At 45.5% G+C, this 11,470-nt stretch overlaps 1 protein-coding gene across 10 annotated transcripts in view; it reads right to left on the reverse strand.

Annotated features, from left to right (window-relative positions):
- The window catches only part of ALG9 (ALG9 alpha-1,2-mannosyltransferase), a 105,129-nt gene extending 93,671 nt beyond the window's left edge, over positions 1-11,458 (reverse strand). Inside the window, exons 1-5 of one of the 10 annotated variants that reach the window (XR_016234575.1) lie at positions 11,195-11,458; positions 10,314-10,452; positions 8,391-8,525; positions 5,175-5,245; positions 3,132-3,220 (exon numbers count right to left, since the gene is read on the reverse strand). Coding sequence is in view for 9 of the 10 variants with exons in the window: in XM_008261528.5 (XP_008259750.4) it covers positions 3,132-3,220; positions 5,175-5,245; positions 8,391-8,525; positions 10,314-10,452; positions 11,195-11,328 (568 nt within the window). In the remaining variant the exon portion in view is untranslated. The other 9 variants (XM_008261528.5, XM_089333869.1, XM_089333879.1 and 6 more) reach the window with 9 other exon arrangements.
- Positions 11,459-11,470: the final 12 nt, after the last annotated feature.

The following is an 11,470-nucleotide window of genomic DNA, read 5'->3' on the forward strand; positions in this document are numbered from 1 at the left end:
TTCCTAATACCTCTGCACAAAAATGCAGATCTGCGTCTCCTGCTCCAGAACTCTGCTTCCCCTAGCACTAGAGGAAAAAATAAATCAGCAAAAACTCCAACTGAAGAACTACAATGCATAGGATTGTGATTGAACCTCGGCAAAAGGTTCAGAGGTTCTGTATCAAAGGAGGCCTTGCATTGATATGTGCCTTAACATCCTCAACTGAAATTATAAAACTGAAGACACTCCCAGGAATCTCCCATACATAACTGTCAATTTTAGAAGTATCAAAGTAACTTAAAAAAAAAAAAAAAGTGAAATACATCCTTCCCTGAGCCACCCGAATCTGTCAATTGCAGCTGCCAATGTGGAGAAGAATCTGAAGTCCCTGCCATTTGGGGGTAGAGACCAGTCACGTTTACAGCAGCGGCTCTCAGAGTTGGCCTAGGGTGGATCCCTAAGGGCTCTGCAGAACAACACTGGTCTTAATATAGTCAATGAAGGAAATGTAAACATATCATTTGTGCTGGATACTATTTTTCATGTATATTTAGTGTGCATATTAGATTCTGTGCACACAAGCAGAAACCAAAATTGAGGTAATTATATCTAGTAATTTAATTTTTCTGGAGAACAGGGAACAGACTATCTTTTGGCAGCAGAGCAGCCCCTGGTTCAGCTCATAAAACACAAATGTTCAATGGCAACACAACTTGAAAGCCACGACTCTAGGTTGATTCTTATGCAAAATTTGTAGAAGCTTTCTGTTAAAAATAAATAAATAATGGGTAGAAAATACAATCATCAAGAATAGGGTTTAGTGGGGCTGGTGCTTTGGCACAGTGGATTAAAGCCCCAGCCTGCAGTGCCAGCATCCCATATGGTTTGAGTCCCCGGCTGCTCCACTTGCAATCCAGCTCTCTGCTATGGCCTGGGAAAGCAGTAGAAGATGGCCCGAGTCCTTGGGCCCCTGCACCTGCGTGGGAGATCCAGAAGAAGCTCTCGGCTCCTGGCTTCTGGCTTCTGGCTTCGGATTGGCCCAGCTCTGGCCATTTTGGCCATTTGGGTAGTGAACCAGTGGCTAGAAGACCTCTTTCTCTTTCTCTTTCTCTCTCTCCCTCCCCCCACCCCACTACCACCTCTGCCTCTCTGTAACTCTGCTTTTCAAATAAATAAATCTTAGAAAAAAAAAGAAAATAAAATACTTGGGGAAAAAGATCACAGATGATAGGATTTGTTTTAAAAATAAAAGAACAGGGTTTAGGACACAGCAAGTGGTTTTAAAAAAGAAAATTAATCTATAACGAGTACTCAAACAGTATATTTCACTTTGTGTTTCTATGGGGGTGCAAACGACTGAAATCTTTACTTAATGTACACTAAACTGATTTTCTGTAAAAAAAAAAAAAAAAAAAAAAAAGAAAGAAATCATCAATTCCCAACTTGACTCTCACTGGGATTAAACATGACAATAGGTCTGATCTGATTTCATCATCATTTAAAAAAAAATCATCTATTATTTTTCACTTTATGTTTCTGTGTGGGAGCAAACTGTTGAAATACTTACTTAAGGTATACTAAGCTGATCTTCTGTATATTAAGATAATCGAAAATGAATCTTGATGTGAATGGAAGGGGAGAGGGAGTGGGAAAGGGGAGGGTTGTGGGTGGGAGGGACGGTATGGGGGGGAAGCCATTGTAACACATGAGTCGTACTTTGGAAATTTATATTCATTAAATAAAAGATAAAAAAATAAAAAAAAAGAAAATTAATTACTTTTTTGTTCTCTAATAGCAAAAAAAGGAAGTGGGTGGCTGATATAAAAAGCACTCTGGTGGGACAATCAGCTCTACCACTCGGTAATTTTCAATTTTAGTAAGTCACTTCATCTTTCTAAGTTTCAGCGCCTTCACCTGCAAAAGCGAGATAATATCTATCTTACTTACACCTTAATGGGCAATCAAGTTAATGTAGACAGCAGCTGGCATTGTGGCATGGTGGGTTAAGCCACTGTCTACTATGCCAGCATCCCATATGAGCGCTATAGGAATCCCAGGTTCTCCTCTTCCAATCTAGCTCCCTGCTAACACACCTGGGGAGGTAGCAAACCATGGCCCAAATGCTTGAGCCCCTGCTAACCCATGAGGAAGACCCATTTAGAGTTCCAGGCTCCTGGCTTTGTCTTGGCCTAGCCTGGATCTTATCTTTATGGTCATTGAGGATGAACCAGTAGGTTGAAGAGTTCTGTCTCCCTTTCTCTCTGTAACTCTACCTTTTTTTTTTTTTTTTTTTTTTTTTTTTTGACAGGCAGAGTGGGCAGTGAGAGAGAGAGAGACAGAGAGAAAGGTCTTCCTTTGCCGTTGGTTCACCCTCCAATGGCCGCCGTGGCCGGCGCATTGCGGCCGGCGCACCACGCTGATCTGATGGCAGGAGCTAGGTACTTATCCTGGTCTCCCATGGGGTGCAGGGCCCAAGCACTTGGGCCATCCTCCACTGCACTCCCTGGCCACAGCAGAGGGCTGGCCTGGAAGAGGGGCAACCGGGACAGAATCCAGCGCCCCAACCGGGACTAGAACCCAGTGTGCCTGCGCCGCAAGGTGAAGGATTAGCCTAGTGAGCTGGGACGCCGGCCTCTACCTTTTAAAAATAAACAAATAGGCCGGCGCCGCAGCTCACTAGGCTAATCCTCCACCTGTGGCGCTGGAACATCGGGTTCTAGTCCCGGTTGGGGTGCCTGATTCTGTCCCGGGTGCCCCTCTTCTAGGCCAGCTCTTTGCTGTGGCCTGGGAGTACAGTGGTGGATGGCCCAAGTCCTTGGGCCCTGCACCCACATGGGAGACCAGGAGAAGCACCTGGCCCTGCTCCTGCCTTTGGATCAGCCTGGTGCACCGGCAGCAGCGTGCCAGCCGCGGCGGCCATTGGAGGGTGAACCAACGGCAAAGGAAGACCTTTCTCTCTGTCTCTCTCTCTCTCACTGTCCACTCTGCCTGTCAATAAATAAATAAATCTTTAAAATAAAAACATAATAGCACACTGAAAATAAACGACATGCTATGCAAATATAAACTACAACTAACAAGTGTTTCTTTTCAATGCAACTGTGAACTATCAATGAACCTGACATCCCCTCACCTGTCCTTTTATTTACCTGATGATGAACAAAACATGCCAGTGCTGAGAACCAAGAAGGCAAGCATCATTCGACTCACATGCAGCCCAAACTTCTTGCATACAGCCCTAGGAGAAAGGCAAAGACTATTAGCCCAGCAAATATGAGGAACAGACATTTCAAATCAGGAGAGAAAAACAGGCAAGGCTGCATCACAGCCAACACTGAAGTTCTAAAGTCAAGTGCAGAATTGTCCTGACAGGTTAGCAATTTTGTGTGTGTAAGAAACCCAAACATTCTTCTTGCTGACATAGGAGAGAAGTTCCCTCACCTGAAAGGAAATGTACACCCACTGAGATGATGTCTACCATCAATGGGTAAACAGCATGATATAGTGAAAAATAACAGGCCTCAGGTTCAGGTGGGCACAGGTTCAAATTCTGGCTCTGCCATTCACTGGCAGTGGAACCCTGACTCAGTCAACATAATCTCTGCTAGATTCCTCATCTGAAAAATGAAGATAATAAATGGAACTGCCTACTTTGTAAGGTTTCAATAAGGACAATGTATGGAAAAGTGTTTAGGGGAGTGGCACAGAGTTGTTCAATAAGTGCCAGTTGTCAGAAAAAAAAAGACTAGGGGATACACAAAAATGTTAACAAGTGGTTATCTAAGTCTGTTTCTCATAAATACCTCCTTCTACTCTTATAGGTTTTCTAAAACTCCACAAATTAAATATTTTTAGATATTTTATGTTTCATTAAGTCAACATTTGCTCAGATATACTTATGTATTGACCATTTCCTTGCTAAGATTCCTTATTCATCTCAGTCTTTCTGAAATAATTTTGCTTCTTTCTAAGTATATCTTTTAGAAGCGCCTTTAGTGAGAATCTGTTTTGGTAAATTCTCTGTTTTCTTCATTGGGTTTTTATCTTTTTACTAAAACTTTTTTTTTTTTTTGACAGGCAGAGTGGACAGTGAGAGAGAGAGACAGAGAGAAAGGTCTTCCTTTGCTGTTGGTTCACCCTCCAGTGGCTGCCGTGGCTGGCACACCGCACTGATCCAAAGGCAGGAGCCAGGTGCTTCTCCTGGTCTCTCACGTGGGTGAAGGCCCAAGCACTTGGGCCATCCTCCACTGCCTTCCCGGGCCACAGCAGAGAGCTGGCCTGGAAGAAGGGGCAACCGGGACAGAATCCAGCGCCCCGACCGGGACTAGAACCCGGTGTGCCGGCGCCGCAAGGCGGAGGATTAGCCTATTGAGCTGCGGCACCGGCCATTACTAAAACATCTTTAACACTTGGTCTTAAAAGATGGTTTAACAAGGGCTAGTGCTATGGTGTAGTAGGTTAAGCCTCTGCCTGTGGCACTGGCACCCCATATGGGCACTGGTTCAAGTCCCAGCTGCACCACTTCTGATCCAGCTCCCTGCTAATGGCCTAGGAAAGCAGTGGAAGATGACCCAAGAGCTTAGGCCCCTGCCACCAATAGGAAGACCCAGAAGAAACTCCTGGCTCCTGACTTCAGCCTGGCCCAGCCCTGGCTGTTGAGGCCATTTGGGAATGAATCAGCAGATGGAAGATCTGTCTTTTCTCTAACTCTGCCTTTCAGATAAATAAATAAATCTTTATAAAAAAATGGCTTAATAGGGTATAAAATTTGGGGACAACAGTCAGCTTATCTCATCGCTCTAAAGACATTTTTATCATCTCTGGCTCTTGAGAAGTCTGTCAGTCTAACTCCCTAACATTCCTTGCTGAGTACTCTAGTGTACCAGTGACGCTCCAGAGGAGAGGGAAATGATAACCTGATATTTTAGGACCAAAAATCAGTTATACTAAGGCCTACTTATATCTTGTTAGATATATATTAACAGAATTATAACAAATGATACAAAGATTTGAACCTGAGGAAAATATTCTTCAAGTGTTTACTTCAAACAAGGCTGCCCTACAGACAGAATACTAGGAGCCAGACGGAAAGTGTTTTCTACTGCTCATCACTGCCTGCACTACCAGTGAGTCGATCTATGCTAGGTTGGGCTTTCTCACAGCACTTTTCCAAGCAAAGCTTTCATACTCACTTGTAAAAGTAGAGTTCACAAATACAGCTCACAAAAGCTAGCAGACATCGCAAAAAGTAAAAGACAAGAATCTGAAAAAAAATCCAGGACAAGAAAACAGAAGTCAGAGATCTGAAATGGGGAAGTTTGTAAAGATTAAACCACCCTCATCTGCCCATCAGTAACAGTATAAACTGGTATAATCCTTGATGTGTATCAAGAACCATACAACTGTTCATATTCCTAGACACTGCATACCTATTTCAATCACTCCAGAAGGCAGGGTAGAGGGAAGAGCTGTTCAATTCATGAAAATATTAATTATAGAACTATTAATTTAGTAAAAAAAATTTTAAAAACTACAAAATATGCAATTACATAGAAATGGTTCAATAAAATCTGCTTCATAACTATACTCTATTTCATGGAGATGAAGGCTCCCTGTGTGAGGTCCTGGAGACCCTTCTATGGGACAAGGTGTGGAAGATACTAATAACCATTAGGAAGCCATAATAATAAAGGTAATATGACACTAAGTAACAAACTGCCCAATGACACAGAATAAGAAGGCAAACGCAGACCCACACATATAGGAATGACATACAGGGTAGAACCGGCACAAATCAGAGGAAAAGGAGGAACTACACAGCAAATGCTGCTAGAAATACCACTCAATATAAAGCAAAAAATACAACTAGATTTTCGCACAATTTGTAAAAATAACCTTCAACTGCTTGAAGCTTTATAGAGAGAAGGTAAAATTCCAAAGTTCATGGAAAAAAAAAAAACAGAAAAATTGATTGGTTTGACTATATGAATATCAAAATGAAAGATTTCTGCTTAACAAGGAACCACAGACAAAATTAACAGAGAGGTGGCTATTCAACAGAAAAGACTTATAATATTAAAACCTACAAGAGCTTGCTATTGAGAACGTCCACAAATCTGCAGGGAAAAACACATGAAATCCAACAGGATATAAAACATGTAATTCACAGAAAGATAAACTGGAATGACAAATATATGAAGAAATTCTCCACCTTACAATTTAATTGCAATTAAAATGAGAAGCATCTCACATACTTCAGAAAGTCAAAGTATCAAGTGCTCAGGAGGTGTGAGGAAGCTGAAAGCCAGAGTACTGCAGAAAGGAACAGAAGTTTGTACAGCCACCTGGAGAGCAATCTGGCATGCTTAGAGATTAAGTAAGCCTATGGATCCATGTGTGGGGGTCCCGCTTCTGAATGTACACTTTGGTGAATTCCACACACGGATCTGTAAGCAGACTGCAATACAAAGGTGCCTCATTTGCCGTAGCAAGAAGTTGCAAAGGCAGCCATCCCTAGGAGAGCCAACTCTTAGTCTCTGCCCAACGGTCTACCCTTCCCTACTCAGCCTCATACTGCTGCTGCCGGGACGTTCTAAGCTACGATTCCCCTTTGCCAGGTGGCTCCCTGTCGGCACGCACTAGCAGAACAGGGTGGAGCCTGAAACTAAGAACAAGAAAAGAAGGGAAAACTTCTTTACTTGTTGTTCACATCAGTGACGTAAGAGGAAGAATTCTGTGTTGAACTCATCAGTGTGAGTGATAGGGAATGTCTAAATGGAAATCAACACTGTAAGCACTGCCTACTGTTCAGAGTCCTCCACCTTGTATTAGCTCCCCTTGGCAACGTCAAAACACCTGACATGAGATACCAGGCAGGGAAGGGAGGGACAATGATCTACAGGGCTCTCTCTCTCTCTCTCTCTCTCATTCTATAACAAACGAAGTCGTGTCTCTCTCCTGTCTAAACTTTTCAGCAACTTCATAACATACTTTGGGGAAAAGAAAAAAACAGTCTAATTCCTCAATAGATTCAATAAGGCTTCTCTACCTCTCAGATTATCCATCCCATCACCCCCTCTTTTCCAAAAGTTGTGCTGGCCTCATCAACCCCAGGACCTTCGGTCTGGAAGATTATTCCCAACATCCTTCTTTTCTTACATAGACAACACCCACTAATCCTTTAGGTACCTAATTAGGGACTTCTGTTTCAAGGAAGATAGACTTTGCTTTTGTTCCTCCTGCTCAATAAACCCAAAAACTCTGGACAATATGCATTTTTTTTTTTTTGACAGGCAGAGTGGACAGTGAGAGAGATAGACAGAGAGAAAGGTCTTCCTTTGCCGTTGGTTCACCCTCCAATGGCCGCCGCGGCTGGCGCACTGCGGCTGGCGCACCGTGCTGATCCGATGGCAGGAGCCAGGTACTTATCCTGGTCTCCCATGCGGGTGCAGGGCCCAAGCACTTGGGCCATCCTCCACTGCACTCCCTGGCCACAGCAGAGAGCTGGCCTGGAAGAGGAGCAACCGGGACAGAATCCGGCGCCCCGACCGGGACTAGAACCCAGTGTGCCGGCGCTGCAAGGCGGAGAATTAACCTAGTGAGCCGCGGCGCCGGCCGACAATATGCATTTTCAACAAACCTAAGACTCCACAAAGCGCAGAGCAGACAGACTGGCTGTAGGCTTCAGGACATGGGGAACACCACAATGGTAAATTCCACAGATTTTCATTTTGCCAGACATGAAGTTACAGAAGGCGGCCCTGGAAATGCCAGTGGGCACAGACAAAAACACCCAACCAAGGCTTGTTCTCTCTAGCCAAAACTCCAGACACCTTTTAGACAATAACCCTGCTACTCTAGCCAAATACCCTAGAAAAAAACTATAGCCCCCATTACCCATCAGAGATCCAGGAGGAAGCAAGACTTTCAGCTCTGCTGGTAGCAATGAGCCCCTCACCCACAACACAGTGTCAATAACAACACGTGGGGGACCCAGGCCTGCACCCCTCACCCTCAGTCTCACAGTAACCAGGTGATCCTACCCTGTCTGATGGTGTAGTAACAGTAGAGGCCTGGTAAGGAGCTAGAACTCCTCCCTCATCAAACAAGGAGACTTAGAATGGAACTAGGACTTCAGCCTTCTGTTGAAATTAGACTCTTAATAGGGTTTCCCTACTAAACAACAAGTTCCATGAAGTCAAGGAATTAGCCGCTTTTACAGCCACAGTATTTAGCACAGCATCTACTACATAAAAACTACTTCATTAATATTCATTGAGTGATGAATGAATAATTGACTTCATAAAAAGTCCCCTCTGTACCACCAACTTATTTTGGCCTTTTCTCAAAACTGATGCAGACTCACCTGTTGATCAGTTGCAACTGCTCCCTGGTTGACCCACCCTTACCTTATTAGTTTGTAGAATTCTTGCATGAAATGCAGCTGGCCAGGCATGAAGCAACAAATAAGCATAGGAGCGAATGGCATACACTGGGGAATATTCCCAAGTCTGAAATCCCTTCCCATAGATGAGGTAGTGCGTCTAAAAACACAAAACACACGGGTTCAGAGTTTTATTGGTCAAAAGCCCCTGTTAAAGAGGATGTAAGTGAAGGTTCTGAGATAAAATGTTACAAAGGTATAGAAAAATGCTGAAATTGTCAATAAGATCTGCAACTAACAGATAAGAATAAAAATGATCCAATATTAAAAATATCAAACATAAATTCTACAGGATTGCTGTTTAGTCAACACTGAAAGCTTGACTTCTACCCTCTGCTTCTTTTTAAAATAATCTTGATGGGCCAGTGCTGTGGCATAATGGATAAAGCTGCTACCTGCAGTGCCAGTATCCCATATGGGTGCCAGTTCAAGTTACAGCTGCTCCACTTCTAATCTAGCTCTCTGCTATGGCCTGGGAAAGCAGTGGAAGATGGACCAAGCCCTTGGGCCCCTGCACCCATGTGGGAGACCCAGAAGAAGCTCCTGGCTTCGGATCAGCCCAGCTCCGACCACTGCGGCCATTTGAGGAGTAAACCAGTGGATGGAAGCCTTTTTCTTTTTCTTTCTCTCTCTCTCTCTCTCTGCCTCTCTGTAACTCTGACTTTCAAGTAAACTAAATAAATCTTTAAAAAATAATAATCTTGAACCAAAACAGAAAAACTCTAAATCTTCTACCTATGCTAGCCATTCTTTCTCCATTTTTATATAAAATATCAGAAAATTTTAACTCTGACTTTTCCTTTATAGGAAGTCAATAGATAATGTATAAATGTATAAAACAGGAAACATGGGCCAGCACTGTAGCATAGCAGGCTAAGCCTCTGCCTGCAGAGCCGGCATCCCATATGGGTGCCAAGTCATGTTCCAGCTGCTCCACTTCCAATCCAGCTCTCTGCCTATGGCCTGGGAAGCACTGGAAGACAGCCCAAGTGCTTGGCTCCCTGCACCTGTGTGGGAGACCCAGAAGAGGCTCCTGATTCTGGATCCGCATGGCTCCAGCTATTGCAGCTATTTGGGAAGTGAACAAGCAGATTAAAGATCTTTCTCTCTGTCTCTCCATCTCTGTCTCTCAAATAAATAAAATCATTAAAAATAAATAAAACAAGACATAGTAATATCAGGGTACCACTCAGTAACGCTGTTAATTTTGGTAAACCTCAGAAGAAATAACTAAAAGATGAAAAAATAGTCATATCTAGGGAGAGGGATTTGGACAGAAGTGGAAAAGGGAGTTACTGTTTTTTTTTTGTTTTTTATTTTTTGTTTTGACAGGCAAAGTTAGTGAGAGAGAGACAAAGAGAAAGGTCTTCCTTCCGTTGGTTCACCCCCGAAATGGCTGCTATGGCCGGCGCGCTGCGCTGATCTGAAGTCAGGAGCCAGGTGCTTCTCCTGGTCTCCCATGCGGGTGCAGGGCCCAAGCACTTGGGCCATCCTCCACTGCACTCCCTGGCCACAGCAGAGAGCTGGCCTGGAAGAGGGGCAACCGGGACAGAATCCGGTGCCCCAACCGGGACTAGAACCCGGGGTGCCAGCGCCGCAGGCAGAGGATTAGTCTAGTGAGCCCCGGTGCCGGCCCCTTCTGTTTCTTTAAGTGCAGTTGTTGCCCTCAAAAACTATCTCCAAGTATTATTTTGATGAAAAAAAAAATTTAATGACAAATCTTGGAGCAAACCCACTAAACTCCGCTATCCTTCCATCGTAGGTAAATCATGAGCTTTGAATACAAAAGTGAAAGTCCTTTTCCTAGGAGTCACACTCATTTATTTTGGATCTTGATTAGTAGTTAGTCCCAAGCAGCAAAATCAAGAAAACTCAAGAAATCACCTACTGGCTCCCAGTAGTTGAAAGTTTCATCGCAGTCAGAAATGTTGCTCAGAAGAGCCGCACACAGGCGCGCGGAGAGCAGACACTTGAAAGCCGTGGATCCCTCGGGCGCCCACACTTGGCCTGCTTTGTTTCCAGACAACCTGCTCAGAAGCAAAAAATCAAAGTACGTCAGGAAGCACCTGCTAACGAGAGTGACGGACACGAGACAGAGAGGCCAAGAAAGCCAAGGGGCATCGGAGCACTGAAGTTCTTCACCAAAAAGGGAGAACTGTGAATCTCTCCGCACACTTTCTTTCAGGTGCGCGTCAACTCGCACGCCTCGGCTTGCCACAGCTGGCACTGCACGTCCCACTCACGTGAAGGCCACAAAGCTCCTCGTTCTCCTTTCTTAACAAGGTCATTACTTTGCCTGGCTTTATTCATTTCCCCCATATGTCCCGGTACCTAGCGGCCTAAGATGCGCAATGTACAGAACTGTGTTGACTGCTGCTCTAATGCAGTGGGAACCTGCGGTCTCCGGGGCTTGGGGAGAGGAGGCTGCAGGTGCTGCAGGTAGGGGGCCCACCCAGGGGAGGAAAGGGTCAGACTTCTGGGGGGGAATGAAAGACGCTTGAGAAACTGCCAACTCCAACACCACCAAGCCAGCCCACGCAGCACAGACCCGCACCACCCCGGGGTTTCTTCCCCAGAGAGAAGAGCCCCGAGGTGGCGGGATCTAAGTTCGCACGCTGACCCCCCACTCCAGGAAGGGCAGGAAGCCCCGGCTGAGGACAGAGCCGGAGCCACGCGACCAGGAGGCCGAGTGGAAGACCCTCCCGGGCCGGCCCGGAGCCACGCCGCGCCGCCCGGCCGGCCACGCCCCCGCCGCGCCAGCACACGTACTCGCCCCGGTGCTCCGCGCTGCTCGCCTCTCGGCTGCACAGCAGCTCCCGCAGCTTCTCCGCGGCCGGGGCCGTGTCCCCGCCGCTGCCGCCGCCGCCGCCCTTCAAGCGCTGCCGAGCCCCTCGGCTCGCCATGGCAGGCGTGGAAAAGAAGGTAGAATTCGGCACCCTACGAAGTCAGCGAGCGCGGAGACATGCTTTGCTTGGCAAACGGCGTCCGCCGAGGGACAAAAGACCTTGACATGCGCAGAAAAGACGAAATCCAGGTGTAATTGGG

Source organism: Oryctolagus cuniculus, chromosome 1 (genome assembly GCF_051225735.1).
Source record: "Oryctolagus cuniculus isolate XC-2025 breed Fujian yellow rabbit chromosome 1, ASM5122573v1, whole genome shotgun sequence".
Classification (NCBI taxonomy): domain Eukaryota; kingdom Metazoa; phylum Chordata; class Mammalia; order Lagomorpha; family Leporidae; genus Oryctolagus; species Oryctolagus cuniculus.